General features: G+C 38.7%; 1 protein-coding gene across 7 annotated transcripts in view; it reads left to right on the forward strand.

The window, feature by feature from the left end:
* Nucleotides 1-15,983, forward strand: part of NAV3 (neuron navigator 3) — a 275,097-nt gene that overhangs the window by 121,946 nt on the left and 137,168 nt on the right. For 4 of the 7 annotated variants that reach the window (XM_086749670.1, XM_086749690.1, XM_086749711.1 and 1 more), the window contains exons 6-8: nt 4,938-5,006; nt 7,708-7,847; nt 14,758-15,796. In XM_086749670.1, the coding sequence (XP_086605796.1) occupies nt 4,938-5,006; nt 7,708-7,847; nt 14,758-15,796 (1,248 nt within the window). The remainder of the gene's footprint in view (nt 1-4,937; nt 5,007-7,707; nt 7,848-14,757; nt 15,797-15,983) is intronic. The other 3 variants (XM_086749680.1, XM_086749698.1, XM_086749704.1) reach the window with 2 other exon arrangements.

A 15,983-nucleotide genomic window follows, 5' to 3' on the forward strand; every position in this document is an offset into this window, starting at 1 on the left:
TTCAAAGAGTGGAAAGGAGAAATGTCCGCCTAATATAGAACAGATGACATGCTATGAGCTAGAACTGCCTAAGCCATAGACATTTCCTCTTGTGAATGAAAAAAAAAAAGTATTTTTGTGTTAGATACATATAGATAAAAATATACATCTATAAAATATAAAATATAGATATATCTATAAAATGCACATACATATATAACATTTATATATAAGTAAAGATTTATATATATATATATATACGTAGATAGATAGATACATATACATACAATAAGCATACATTAATTCACCAAGACTGGGCTAAAAAAGCAAAAGAAATGTCTGAAAAATCCTGTTCATGGGAAAATGCAGGGTTTTTTTTGTTTCCTCCTCAGTGTTACTTGGCTGTCCATTTGAGGAATCAGGGATCTTCTACTTGCCCAGACTGTGGTACTGTGAGGAGCCTGGAAACTTTAGTTTCCTGTAGCATCTCTCCAGGCAGACTTGAGATTTGGAGTCAGGTGAAAATTAGAGTATTATTTCTTGTGCTTTTTGCCAGGCAGACTGATGAGAATTATACAGGCAAGGAGCTTGTTTTTAAAAAAAAAAAGTTTACATCACAATCAAGATATTCTCATGAAATTTTTACATTGAAAATGCATTATTTTTAAACTATTTTTTTATCAAGGAATCATTCTAATAGAAAAGTCTTGAACAGTTCTGGAGTGCAGTCACTCTAGTGATATAAATGCACTTTACAAGATCCACAGCGTATTAAAATTCAAGTATGCCAGTAAGATAGAAAGACTTTGATTACATTCTATAAACCCCTTTGCCTTTTGTCTAATTTTAACAGATCACATAGCTGGCATTTTAGAACCGCCATGTGAATCTTAACATTGCAGGGAAATGACAGCGTGATGTAACATGATCCTTTTGATCTTTCTTAAGACTGTTAATAAAAAGTAGACAATGTTCAGGGTGCCGCTGCATGGGTTACTTTTTGAAGAAGGAGGTTAAAATATTTTCAGCTTGATTCGTGCTCTGAATCTAGGTTTATAGGAGCTCCATCCTTTAGCTTTATGTGGTACACACGCTTTCAAGGAGTTACTTTTTTCCTGATACACCACAATATATTCGTATAGCAGCAAGGTAGACTCTCTGGCAGTTTAGTCCAGTGTCGAGCAGTCACTCGCCTTCCCTCTTCATCTTTGTTCTCATTTGCCCAGTTTGGTTGTATATTTAACTTCACTTTCAGTGGGAGGACATTTAAGAACTTCTAGTATTTTAGCTTACGGTATCTTTGTAGGTTTCCCTACATCTTTTAGGACCATTTTTTACCCCTTTTATCCAGCCTGCAACTCCATCAGTTCCTGGTTTCGGTATAACATGGTAGAACATGCTCCCCAACGTGACTGACGGTGCTGCATGGCCACATGAAGCAGCGCAGAGGCCTGGTTCTTGCAACCAGCACAGCTGTAGTACAGCTGTGGTGTCCCCCGTCAGCACCTCAGGATTAGGCCAGTCTCTAACATCTCTGTAGCTTCCTTCTCAATACTACCCCAGCTACCTCTGTGCTTAACTGCCTTTTTGGGCAATCTCAGCATGTTTATTCCATTTTCTCATAGCATTTAACCAGGGGACTAGCAACAGAAGTTACCCACTGTCACTGTTTCATACCTGCTATGTTGGCTAGTGTTTCCCTGGTTTGCGAGAGAAAAGATGGGGGCTTGATTTCCACCAGGAAGCCAGTTTGAAGAGTGTAGCTGATTTCCAACAATTTTGAATTAAATGTTTATACCATATGACCTCTTTTGAACAGGATTTGCTTAACCAGGAGCATCTGCCTTCTCTTCCCTCATGCATTAGGTGGAAGGGGAGGGCTAAGCATGAAGTCTGTTCAGAAGGCCTGTTCCTGGACCAGGTCCAGTGCTGCTGTTGCCTCCAGGACTGCAATACGGGGCTGTAGCTGCAGGAGCAGTAGGGTTTCCTGCTCGCTCTGTGGTCAGAGTTGGTCTCCTCTGTAGTTCATATGTCCCCTTCCTGCCAATGCACTGTGGCTGGGCTTTTAGGCAACTCCTGTGGCTCCTCTGAGGAGTCAAAGCTGTGACCACGTCGAGGAAGGCTGCTGGTGGGAGCATTATGGCAGTGGAAAAGGGAGCAGACAGATGAGAACCAGAGGCTTTCAAAATCCCCCTTTCCAAACCTCTGATGAATAAACACTTCCTTGTCCTAAATGCCATAGTGTTAAGTTTGTACTGGCCGAGTTGTTAACGTGCATCTGCTGCTTTAATGCAGGCACATATTTATTAAACCTTTGTGGGGATGTGACTGTTTTAAGCAAACCAGGATTATTTTCCTGATTGCCAGATGTTACCCACAGAGAATTATCTGGTAGACTGAAGGGCAGCAGGTACATATTTGTTTATACATTTAGCAGAGTGGCTGGACTTCAGATGTGTTGCAGTTCACATCTGTAACAGTGGGGCCAGCAGTTGGGAAACAGGCATCTGTGCAAAGTTGTAATGGGTCCAGCCCTTTCAGTACTAACTGAGAAGGAAAACCCAAAGTCATTAGGAACTTGATGCACCTGGTTTATGAGCTGTTAAAGTTCTCTTTTCCCTTTCATTTGTCACATTATTTTGGAAAACAAATTTACCCAGTCATAGTGGAAATGATGCTTTAGTGATGTTGACATCCATCCATGCATTTCAAGCCTGTCTGGAAAGTTTGAAAGCAATTTGTAGGCTGACATTTCATGAATTTGCTGGTGGATGGAGTCTCAAGTAACAGGCATGGAAGGAAGGCATTGTAGCAAGCATTTCCAGATACATGCTTCATGTGAAAAAAAAAAAAAACAAACCCAAAAGTGCTGTGTGTCTGTGGGCTATCGTGTCAACAGCTCTGCAACATCACTGAGATTAAGTCATATGACCTCTTCAGCTACTTTGGAATTGTGTTGTTTGAGGTAGAAAAGCTACGATACGCTACGGCAAGGGAGAGCCTTCAGCCTTCTCCATTAGTGATTGAGATGCATCCTATTCACTCTGTTTTTCCAGCTCACTGTCCATGTTAATTGCACTGTGTATCATTTTACCTTTTACAACATAAACACACTAAGATTTTATTTGACATACCATTTTACTCATAATCTTCTTAGTTTACTCAGTGCGGATAACCAGCTAACCATTTCTAGATTCCTTCATTTTAAATATGTTGACAAAAACGCGAGTGGAAGATCTTATCAAAAGACAGGCTGTTATGCCAGGCACAAATGTAGCAACTTCAACAAAACATCCTATATCACATTTGTATCATATGTCCAGAAATTATTTAGAAAGATAGCTGTAAGTGATATATAATGCATTATACTAATGACTAGATAGATAAAATATGTAAACTGTAATTATTATGATATTATTATAATCTATTACAATTCCCACTGAAATTATGATCATATAAAAGAGCACTTTGTCAGCTTTACTATGAAGGTATATGTCAGAGAATTGAATGCTGCTTTTCTGTATTGAATGATTCCTTTTCACCCACTTAAGACCAAAGTATTCTGTATATTCATCATGTGCACATGTGCTATTTGTAATTGGTAGGCACAAAGGTAATGCTGAACCCCTTACTGGGGTTTAATTTGGTAAAGTAACAATAATCATGCATGCCATTCAAGTCTCACATTGTCCCTTGATTTGTGCCTTCCCCTTGCCCCTCTTGAGGATTACTGTGCCAATATGGGAAGACCTTTCTCACTTGAGGGCTTCTCCCATGCTCACTCAAGCTATCTGCTTCAGTGAACTAGCAGAAATTGCTTAACGCTTTTCTGTTAGACTCAGTACCACCAGATGTTTCTTGTAAGTGCTGCCAGTCTTTAAAGCCAGGACTACAGCACTATGGTTTCTGCTGCTACTCAGAGAAATTGCTGGAAGATGCTGAGCTGTAAAAAACAAAAGCAATCTGTGACTATCAGAGTTTCTGCTTACTCAGTTCTCTGTCACTTCCTTAATAATGCAAGGAATTTGATGTTGTGATTGCACCTGGCTTAAGCACCTGTCTATATCCGTAGGCTGTGTGGTTCCCAAAGGATGCACCTGTTTGTGTAACTGAAATTATCTGGCAGGAGGCCTTACCTTGGCCGTACATTTGACACGCCTCCTATGCAAATGTCTAAAAGAACAGAGTCATAAATTTGCTGTTTAGTAATGACACATTGTTGGATGTCAAAAAGAATGTGCAGTTTCTAGTCCTGTACCGCAGCATATCTTCTCTTGCAGAAACACTGCTTGCATGCCTTTAATAGGCAAAAGTGCATTTTCCTATGGAATTTAACAGTGCGTCTCAGCACACATCAGGGCTTTCCTAAGGAAGCCTCTGATTCATTGCATGGGTGATGCATCACATACATGACCTGTGCTGCTGTAACACTAATGAAAATTATGATGGGATGCTCCTTCCATATAGCTCTACTGTCAGGAGGGTCATCTTTCTTTAGCAGGAATTTTTTAGATCTGGTATAGCAAATTTGTTCCTAACTGCCAGACTGTGAACTCAGTCAGGTTGCTGGAGAAACTAATAGCTGTATATTTCTGCTTAGTACTTTTTGTGGATGAAAAAAAAAAAAAAGACACAAAGTTTTGACGTGCAGTCTGTGTGAATTGAGCTAGACTTCAGTAATTCAGTCAATATGGAAAGCTGGCCGCATTGTCTATTCCTAAGATAATTTCTAGCAAATTAGATAAGTTATAATAATATCCATTATTTCATAATCTGTGCATTGCATCTCTCATAAAAATCTGCATGTTTGCATTATTTCATATTTTTGCCAGTTAATTTGTGTTTTCTGTCCATGTTCAATTTGCATTCATTAACTCATAGTTTGCTGGTAAGTGTGTTCTTTCTATACATTTTCAAATAAATTCTTTAATTCAATTTCTCTGTTTCTTCTCATACAGTCTCACAGCCAGATATGCAACTCAGTCTAATCACAGTGGAATTGCAACCAGTCAAAAAAAGACTTCTAGGTCAGTTAAATATCTCTAATTTATTGCTTGTTAGTGATACTCAAGCAAATACATGCCCAATGATTCTTTATCCTTTGGACATAAGCAGACATTGAAAAATCTGTATTTATGTTTTGCGTGCAAGCTTTGCAACAATGAGCTTTGCCACGGGAAAGCCTTGTATGGGCTGGAAGGAGCTGATTTGTACTGTAGCAATATTTCTGGTTGTTATGTATCCTGCATCTTTGTATCATGCATGTAAAACATTGGATGTGAAGTATTAGTTGGTGATTTTAGTGCTCTACTCTCTGGCTCAAATCCTTACTTCAGTCATGAGTGAAAAGAAGTTTGGGGGTCCATCTCAATTCCCACTAGATGTTTTGCATGTATCACAAACCCAACTGAAAGACTGAGTTCACAGAGCCCAGTTCACATGGACGCAAAGTAGAACAGAAAAAAAGATCCAAAAGATCCACTTCCAAGACTTCTGCTCCATCAAGAGTAGCCTGCACACAGTCCCCACTAATGAGATGCTTTGTTTTGGCAGAGAATTTAACAGAGCTGTGTGTAGGAGCTGACCTGTTTCAGATTTCATCAGTACTTTTAGTTTATCATTTCCATGAGCACTAAAATCTACAAGCCAGACTACAGAAGAAAGAAACCGAAGTCTAAAGCATACTCTTGTTTCTAGCTTTCTTTTTTTTTCTTTCTTTTTTTTTTTTTTGTGAGGGATAATTAATGTGTTCATTAATTATACCTTTGCTGTATGGTTCATTGGTGAGAACAATGAACTCTAAATTGCATAATCTACAATAAAGATTGCATTTTGCAGTATAGCGCACTAACACAATTTAAGTTGCTGGTGATAGCTTGGAATGAGCTATTCCACGGTCCAGTTGCTTTGCACCCGCATTTCTAGGTCTTCGGTTTTCCTTATTGCTGATGCTCCTGTCTTGTCCACATTCAACATGTCGGGGTTAACAGTCTTATTGTCTAATACTTTAAATCTGTGGCAGTGTTTCCGAAGCCTGGTCAGAGGTATGTGACTTGTCCCTTATTTGTTATTATCCTCTTTGCATTTCCTGAGCTGCTTAACATGATTCTGCAAGAGCAATATAAAACCTAAATTCAATTTAAAAAGACAGCAAATGAGGTAAACGGGAAAGTGTGTAGAGCAAATGACCTAATGTATAATGTGCTTACTGTGGCAAGTTCTCGAATTCTGGCATGCAGAATATATGCAGAAATATTTTGTATTTTAACAGAACAGATGAATTTCCAGTGTTGCACATGCCTTCTCATTGCTTTTTTCATTACCTTTGACAAATGATCTCAGAGCTCTTACTGCCTGTCAAATTAGGGTAATGAGAAGGAGCAAATGGATTTTTAAGTTTGTTTTAGTGCATTCTTCAGGGAACAGAAGATCACTCGAATTCACGGGTCACGGTAAAGGTTAGCATGCGTACAGCTGCAGAGCAGAGACAGTCTGCTCTGGGCTTGGCACAGAGACTAGCAGGGCAGGCTGGCGGCCAGAACAAGCCATAAAAATAACTGATGGATTAGCTCTCTAAGGCTTAAATTGGTAAAGGAAGAGAACATGGAACTGTTTACATACGTTCGCTAATGAAAATAAAATGATTTGAACATTTCTCTTACACTAGTATATGAAATTAAAAAAAAAAACTTTGGAAGATATCTAACATTTTGTAATTCTTTGTAATGTGATTTTTAAAATGCCCTCTCATGCTGCTCTTTTTTAATATAATGAAACTAACTGAATTTGATAACTCTAGTGTGGTTTATATTGCCACTATTAAAATCATCATATCATTCCAATAAGTGAGAAACAGAAGAGAGATTTTCTCCTATGGCAAAAGCCTCTTTCTAATTTGACCATTTCATTTTGTCTAGTAGATAACAACACTGTAAAGGAGTGGGGGTGCCCACACAGATGCTGCAGAAAGTTTGAAGCAAGCATGTATGAAAGAATCTTACATCAGACAACAGATTCAGACAGAAAAAAAAGATGCAGGCGTACATGTGCCAGGGACAAGAGAGTCTACACTTTTTTCCTTAGTGTAGCCACACAGTCAGGTTCAGATGGTGGCAGCAAATACTAACAGATGAACTGTATAGTCTACATTATGTACTTCTATCTAAAAGGTATACATGCATCTGTAGCATCTAGATAAAAACATGTATTTTTAGTATTTTACGTTTAAAATAATAAAGTGCTTTAGCAAATAGCCCTCTGAAAAATAACCAGGTAACTAAAAAGCCAGCTTTTATACTAAACACAGCTGTGAAACATTTACTGGAGTAAGAGATACGAAATATTTCTCAACTATATGTTGTTGTGCTTTCTATTAAATTTCTGTAACAATTCCTCTTCAGAAGTGACAGATTTAAATAAAAGTTGATATTGCACTTTAATGGTTTGTTAGGGTGAATCTGTTTTAGCAATGTTAATGGCAAATGCAAAGCATTCTTCTTACATGTCTTGTGACTCTAGAAAGCATCTTTTTCCCTTTTGTGTGCGTAAGGATAAGCTTTTATTTTTGTTTGTGGAGTCTAACTAATTTGAATCCTCCTGTTCATTGTTGCTTACCTGAAATAATTGTTTTCAGTTGTTGGTTTTAAATTCTGGTCTGATATTTGTATACTGTCTGCTCTATATGTTGCATTACATAAAATGAACTGGTTTCTGATTATACCATTCCAGGCTTCCAGGACCCTCAAGGGTGCCAGCTGCAGGCAGCAGTACCAAAGTCCAGGGAGCTTCTAATTTAAATCGGAGAAGCCAGAGCTTTAACAGCATTGACAAAAACAAGCCTCCACAATATGCAAATGGAAATGAAAAAGGTAAGTTACTAAGCTTATTCTACATGACATACAAGAAGGGAAAAAAAAATCACCAACGAGTCCACCCACAAGCGTTAAAGATGTGAATACAATATTTAGGCTTAGTAAGGAAGACCTGTGATGATAGGCCTCTGAGTTAGGATTTGTGGTTGACTTGGGGTTGAAGTTCAAAACTGAGAAGTTTCAAGACGTTATAATTATTTTATCCCTCTTTGATGGAAATATCACTGAGTGATTTTTCTGAAATAAAAATTAATCCATGTTGGATGCCTATAATCTTGGTCCATTCAAGTCTACTCATACCCAAAGGAAGACTGCCATAATTTTCAGGGGACTTTGCATCTTAGCCTCTAATGGACAAGAATTAGAATATTATATTTACATCAGAAGATTATATGTGTCTATTCCTTCAGAACCTTACCGAGTGTATATAAAAGTCCAAATAGAGGTTTGGAAGTTAAGTCAAATGGGATGACATTTTGCAGGGATTTGAATTCCGTGTTCATGCTTTATTGCCTCCTTAAAATACAAACTTTCATTTGGAAACAAAGTTCCCTGGGTTCTTCCGTTTCTCCCACCCTGACACTATTTTCCTAGAAAATGTGCCTCTTCAGGCTTTATCTCAGAAAGAATAATGTAAAAATTCAACTTTCTGAGTTGTGTAACTAATCCAGCCCCTTCCCCCCTCCCTTCTTTCTCCCTTTGTGTAATGAACAGCATTTTATTCATATCTCTGGGTTAGAATACAGTTGAAAATGATACAATATACATAGTACCCGTTTGCATCCTTGGGGTCTGTGGGAGGAACAAGTATGCAGTGAATGTTCTTCATTCAAGCAACAGGCAGCTATCCAGATTTATTTTTTTTTTTACAAAATTCTGATGAACACACTTTGCCCCTAGCTGTATCTGAAGATATAAAACCATCCTTTCAATAGTTATTTCTTTATTTTTGCTATCAGAGTTGAATGTTTCAGATAGTTCTATAGTGGGATTTATTTTGTCAAGGACTTGTTTATGGCAAGACATCCAGGCTAAAACTAGAAAGAGATCAGAGTGAAAACTGAGCAAACACTGTATGGTTCACAAATACAATAGTGAAGTTATGAAGTAGGAGATGTGACTGCTTACGTGAAGGTATGTACAGCAGTTTAGCTTTTAGAATTGCTTCATAATGTTGACGTAAGTTTGCTACTGAAATATGTGGAAGTTAAATGATTCAAGGTGAGACACACTTGTAGATATAAATATTCTTAGCTTGTTACTTGTAAACTGTGTTTTGACTGCTAAAATTTGCATTGTATTGTACATTTATGTGTCTTTTTGCATGATGGATTACTTTACTTTCCCATTTCTTTACAACAGAGAACGAGAACTTTGATGAGATTTTTAGTGAAGTCATCACTTGCAAGAGGATAAGGGCTGGCTTTGGTCGTGTATAATCATTCAATTCATTTTATAGGATATAGAAAATGTAATGTTGTATAACTACAGAGTCCTATATTTGAGATGTTTATATCTGCTCTTTTTTCTTTCTTTGAAAAAGCAGAATGGATGGAAGAACACTGATTTTACATCAGAATATAAACCGAATGCAAGTTTGTTTTAGAGTATAAAGCAGAAGTGAATTAGAGAAAATGACTGCTTTTAGTGCAAAGATAGCAAAGTAATATTTTTTATAATACCTTAAAAGAACACGTGAGAACCTGTGTTTGAATTCACCATGCTACTTCTTTGCCTAAAAAAAAAAAAACAAAAAACAACTGAACTATGCTGTATTTTAAATTTAATTATTATAGTGGCTAATTTTTTAATATTACAATGAAAACTCAAGTAATCTTTTGATATTTTTTAAAAGTATTTGAGGATGTTTTGTGACCTGAGTTTCTCTGAAGAATTTTGTTTAGAAACACACTTCAACCCTCACAATAGTAACAGCCATCTCTTTAAAATGTGTCACTCTAAGTTGAAAAACTGATTTTTCCTTACAGTGTGGCACACATAATAAAACTTATTTCAAATTTTGCTTCTGCTGCAGATACTTGGAGCAAGGTAACTTTAACAGTTTCCATTGATTGGATATACAGTCCATACACTCTAATTTCTCAGACATAGGTCATGTAGTAAATAGCTTGTAATTCTGCATTAGTGCTGCATAAACTGAAGCGGAAAAAGGCATGACTTGCACTAGGTAAATAGTTATTAGAGGCTGGGACTTCCAGACTTCTTCAAGGGCAGACCACTTCTGGTACATTTTTCTCTGCTGTACACCTTCCTGTATGTGCTGTAAGGAGACCTCAGAAAAGTTACACAGCATAAGGAATTTTTTTAATCCAGTTATGTGTAGTACTTGAAATCCATTCCTGTATAACATTGTTTCCAACTCAGTCACAGTGGGGAATGCATATGTAGTCACAGAGGTAAAGGAGACCTGAAGGTGATCCAAAAGAAGATGTGAGATGGGCCTTTTATTTATTGTTTCATTATCTAGTATGTCATTAATGTTATCTCCTTTGAATGTTGCTTAGGGAGTAGTTCACACAGTAAGAAACCTAGCTCCCCTGAGTGAATGCAAATTGGCTCTTTATTGAGGAAAGCCCAGTTCTCACCCACAGACCCAACCCATTGCTGGGACACAGGTACCTGTGTGTAGCTGTGGTTAAGTCAGGAACACAGAATGCACCAAAAAAATAAGCATGCCATTAGCTGAAACTCATTTGTGGAGCTTTCATGAGCTGATATTTTTTTTTTTTTCTGGACTTTGCAGCTTATGGTTGGGTTTCAAAGAACACATCTGTTTTTCAGGTCACATTACATCTATCTGTTTCTGACTTAAGAAAATGAAGACAAAATTTAAACTATGAAAATGAAACTATTTGGATAAAGCAATTATTCACATTGCTAATAAGGTGGATACCTAGGGCATTTTGAGTCCAGCAAAGAAATAGTGTTCTAATTCAAGTCAAATTTTAAAAAGAAATATTTACACTTTAGAGATTAGAGACACTGTATCTGAACACTGATAAGGGTCTCTATGTCATGGAGTTTAATTGCCTGCTTTTCAATATGCTTTAATAATGTAAAATGGTGTTTGCTTTTTGTCCAAACTCAGTTTCAACAGTATTTGGTTATTTTGCCCATACCATCTCTGAGAAAATCTCTCTCCTAGAACTCCATTGTCTGATGGTGCAAATCATTCTTCATCTATGGCCAGTATGTACACCTATGGCAAATTTGTTTAAGTTTCTTCTGATGCCAGTATTTTGCCAGTTATCCCTCATAGTGTTCTCCTCCTGTGTTGATAAGGGGTAACTGCTTTCTCATGGACAGCTGGAAAGGGACAGTTGAACAAGCTGAATTCTTTTAATCTCACCAGATAGACCTCCCGTTCCTCCAAACGTCCTTATAGCAATCCCTTGCAGCTCTTCTGTTTTCTACTAACCTTTTTTATTACAGGTGACTAAAATTGGATCCTCTAATCTGGGCACCTGCCTGCTACAAAATATTTAGATTATCAGTACCTAACTATCATAGAATCATAGAATGGTTTGGGTTGGAAAGAACCTTTAAAGGTTATCTAGTCCAACCCCGCTGCAAGGACCAGGGACATCTCCAACCAGATCAGGTTGCTCAAAGCCCCGTCCAATCTGGCCTTATGCTGCAATGGTGGAGCTGTTGTCACAGAGGTGCTGTCTTCTCCAGCAGCATGGAATACAGCAAAAGTCACAGACAAGAAGGCAGAGGAAGTTGATTATATATTGGGCCCAAGTTTAGCCCCTCACTTGTCCTTTATATGTGCAACAGCCTATGAAGAGCGGACTTGAAAATGTCAACTTGGTTGTCATGGTCTTGCTGGGTTCTGGTAGAAATTTCTCTTTTTGCACTGAACACGTAGAGGTGTTGCTGCTCTGCTTTCCCAGTGCAGGTTGAGCTGAGCTCCGAAGCAATGAGCTCTTAAGCAGAATGAAAAATAGTTTTCCCCGCAAGCTGATTATGCATTTTGGCAATAAAGGGTTTAGACCTTAAACAGAAGACTGTCTTGTAAAATTTAGTTTATAGAAATATGACATCCTTGTCATAGGTTGCGTTCACTCTGTATCAAAATCACCACACGGTGGGGACAGATTTCATGTAGTGAACAGCTAAAGCTCAGTCCAATTGAACCTGCAGAAAGCAAGGAGTGATGTGCAGCTTCAAGAAATGCATTTGGGCTGGGGGGAAAATAAATCTTTTTATTCCACATCTTTAAACATACAGACAGGCTTTCGATATTTCTTAAGAGCGTGCAGTCCACATTCCTTTTTGCGGAGACTTTAAGGATACACTTTAAATTGAAGATTAAAGGCAAGTTAAAATTCTGTGTAGTTTTTTGATGCTGTTATATTTTGTGACATCGGGATCAAATAAGTACCAGTGGTTCCAGGAACCTGTCTTTTTTTTGTTCTATGTGTAGCAGAACAGGCTGTTGATGAAACAGTAAATATTCTTCTTGTTACAATTCAACCCCCTCGCCTCCATGAGTTTAATATTATATAGCAGGAAATATGGTAAGGCATACATTCTTCTTTTTAATCACAAGGCTCTTTTTTTTTTTTTTTTTGTAGTAAAACTAGTAACCTGAAGCCATACAAATGTAACATAATTAATTCAACAGAGTGTAGTGGCATCCCGCTGTTCACAGATTGTTACGTGTATTCTGTATTAGTTTTGCATATTCTTATGGTGAATTGTTCTTCTGCAAAGCCATTGGGATAGCTAAAGACGCCGATCCTCCTGTGTAATTAGGGCAAGCTTAATGCAAGGCAAGATGTCTGCAAGAAGGCCCTTGTGCACACCCAGTCCCGGGCTATCAGCCATGGGGCTGATCCCTGGTATAAATTAAGGAAGCCTGAGGGCTGGAGTAATTTCCAACAGCTGTTGTTGGCCTCAGGCTCTCTTCCAGGATCTGAGGCTCACCAGAAAAATAGCAGGGGCCCAGCCACAACTCCTGCTTTGGTCGCAAGGGAGAGATCAGCTCTACAGCTGACCACCAAAGCTGCTCCATGTGCATGGTGCTACCTGGAGGCTGGGGAATAAGTTGTATCCTCTTCTGTCCCAAAAAAATGCTCTGAGGCAACCCTTACCAGTTAACCTTTTCTTACTTAGTAACTGGACGCAGCAGAGCTGCTTGAAACCTTCTGTGAAGGTGAGCTGATCTCATTTAGAGCTGTGGAGTTTGCGTATCAGGCTGAGGAGCACAGGGAAAACTCTAGGCAGATAGGATTGTACAGCATCTATTGAAAGTGAAGGTGATTGACCTGCTGGGTCCAGTTGTTAATAGTGTTAAGCAAGTAAAAGTTGTTGCATTTTTGTCGTGTTACTTTTGTTCAGATTTCTTAATTATTATTTTAAAACTAGAAATTTTTCATGCTGTTAGAAAAGTAAATTTTGCTACGTTTGCATTAATTTCATTAAAGAAAAAACAACTCCCATTTCAGGATGCTCAAAATTCTCCCTTTCCTATGTGTATTAGTGGCCTACAGACTTCCAGGTGTGTAGTCTAATCCATAGTAGGGCCTTTGGGCTTAGACTGCAAAAAGGAAAATGACCCATAGGTTCAGACTCTATGCTGAAAGGACAAATATCTTCAGTGTGCTCATCTACTATATTATTCAGAGGTTGCCCCAAGGCATGACTTCGGCTTCATGTGTGTATGCAACACATCAAGCACTCTTTTTGCCATTACATGAAATAAATTTGCATTGTGTGTTTCGTAGGCTTTCTTGCAGTACTGAATTTGGTATACTGTAGGCAGGCTTACACCTAATTCACTGGTAATTCTGAGACTGAAAGGCAAGACAAGATAGATGCACTAAGAGGAAATATATCATCTGCTGAAATAGCTATGTACCACGTATTTGATTGCCATTACCACTTAGTTTCTCTGAAGCTCAAGAGTATTAGTGTTTAGATACTCGGATATGTCTTGGAAATCTGAGCTTCATACAGAAGAGCTTAACCCTTTTGAGTATTGGTCTGTTTTGCTTAATAAGGCTAGAGGACTTTTTTGAAAATCATAGTTGTCAATTAGCATAGTTTGATTACTGCAGAAGGAGTCTTGTTCTCATACATTCTGAAGATTTGCTGAAGTTCCTGGACCGTCTAAACGTAGTGAAGGTACCAGAGCCATGTAAATGAGCCCTCTGTACTGACCTGAGCTTCAGGCCCAAAACAACTAAGGTTGCTGTACCCATGTAGATGATATATCACTGTAACTTTCAAGTACTGACACTGGTGAAATTGTTGATATATTTTTTCCCATTTGTCAAAGTCCACTGGGGTAAGTTCCTGAAGTCAACTCCTGAAGGTTGTTAACTGTACTTAAAACTAAAAAGAGTACAGAGTCCTGCCATTTTTTTCTTTTATGAATATCGATTGTATCCGTTTAATTTCAGTATTACTGAATCCTCCCTCTCCAGTCCAAAATCTTAGGTTTCTACCACACAATTTGCTTTCACTAAACATCAGAACTATCTTTCTCTAGTCTTGTTTTTCTTCCAGTCTTGTGGCATTCTTTTTTTTTTTTCCAAGTCTCAGTGTTTTATTACTAACAAGTGATTGGAAGAATTCCTTTATCACTTATTAAATAGAAAATCTTTAAATTGGAAGGTTTAATTTTCATAATGAAATGGTTACAAGGAAGGTGTTTCCAAGGCTCTCTTAAGCTCCTAGAGGTATTGAACAACACCATGATTGTGGGGGGAAAAATAGGCGTTTTTGATTAGCATCCTTCATATTCTATGCATGTGTAAATTATGTTTGTTATAAATCACATGTAATTGTGTTTTCAATGCCAGAGGAGTTATGATATCACCTTCAAGCAGGAGATGGGAGAATAACTGTACTATTATGGTTCCCTCTGTTTTTTAAGCAGATTCACCAAAAGGCCCTCACCCATCTGCAGGCATGAATGGAAATGTGCAGCATCCTACCAGCACCGGGCAGCAGCAGGTCTCTGCCATACCCTCTCCAAGTGCCAGCAAGCCTTGGCGCAGCAAATCCATGAATGTCAAACACAGTGCGACCTCTACCATGTTGTCCGTGAAGCAGCCTAGTCCCGCAACCTCCCCTACTCCATCCTCAGACAGACTCAAACCACCCCCTTCTGAAGGCGTGAAGCCCCCTTCATCTGGACAGAAATCTATGCTGGAAAAATTCAAGCTGGTTAATGCTAGGACTGCTCTGAGACCTCCTATGTCGCTGAGCTCAGGACCTAGTGACAGTGGGAGAGAGGATGATACTTTTTCAGAGTGTGGTGAAATGGATGTCTTAAGCGGTGGGGTGAACAGCGGCGGCTCCACAAGTAGCAGTCCTAAAGTATCACCGAAGTTAACCCCTCCAAAAGCTGGAAGCAAAAATCTCAGCAATAAAAAGTCTTTGCTACAGCCAAAGGACAAAGAGGAAAAGAACAGGGACAAAAACAAAGTTTGCACTGAGAAAATAGTCAAGGAAGAGAAGGACCAGGTCACTGAAACATCTACAAAGAAGAGCTCAAAAATTGCAAGCTTAATCCCAAAGGGGAGCAAGACAACAGCGGCCAAGAAGGAAAGTTTAATACCATCTTCTAGTGGGATCCCAAAACCGGGATCAAAGGTGCCAACGGCAAAGCAGAGCACTTCATCCACGTGCACGGGAAGTAAGGAGGTTGAAAAACTGAGGACTACAAAAGGAAACCAGTCCCAGTCAACAGCAAAATCTCAGCTTAGTGAGAAGGCTTCTCCTTCCTCTGGTCTTGCATCTTCTGAAGGGAGAGAACCAAGTGCAGCTCTCACCCAGGGGTCCTCCGCGGCTCTGTCGGCCTCGATGGCTGCAAGCAGCAGCCAAGGCACAGGAAATGGTGTCGTCCAGCTTCCTCAGCAACAGCAATACAGTCACCCCAACACTGCCACAGTAGCTCCTTTCATTTATAGGTAAGGTCACGGAGGGAAATTGGTGTTGTGTTACCATTTAGGAAAGAGAGCTAAAATGGATAGAGTGATGGTGGATCACACTTGTGTGTCTTATCTCCCAGTTTCTGTCATAGCATCATGCACGTGTTTTGCTAATATTATTTTTTAATTAATGTTACTGTAGGAACAATTTCTTCCAAGAACTCTG

Source organism: Chlamydotis macqueenii, chromosome 1 (assembly GCF_036417535.1).
Source record: "Chlamydotis macqueenii isolate bChlMac1 chromosome 1, bChlMac1.mat, whole genome shotgun sequence".
In the NCBI taxonomy this organism is placed as follows: domain Eukaryota; kingdom Metazoa; phylum Chordata; class Aves; order Otidiformes; family Otididae; genus Chlamydotis; species Chlamydotis macqueenii.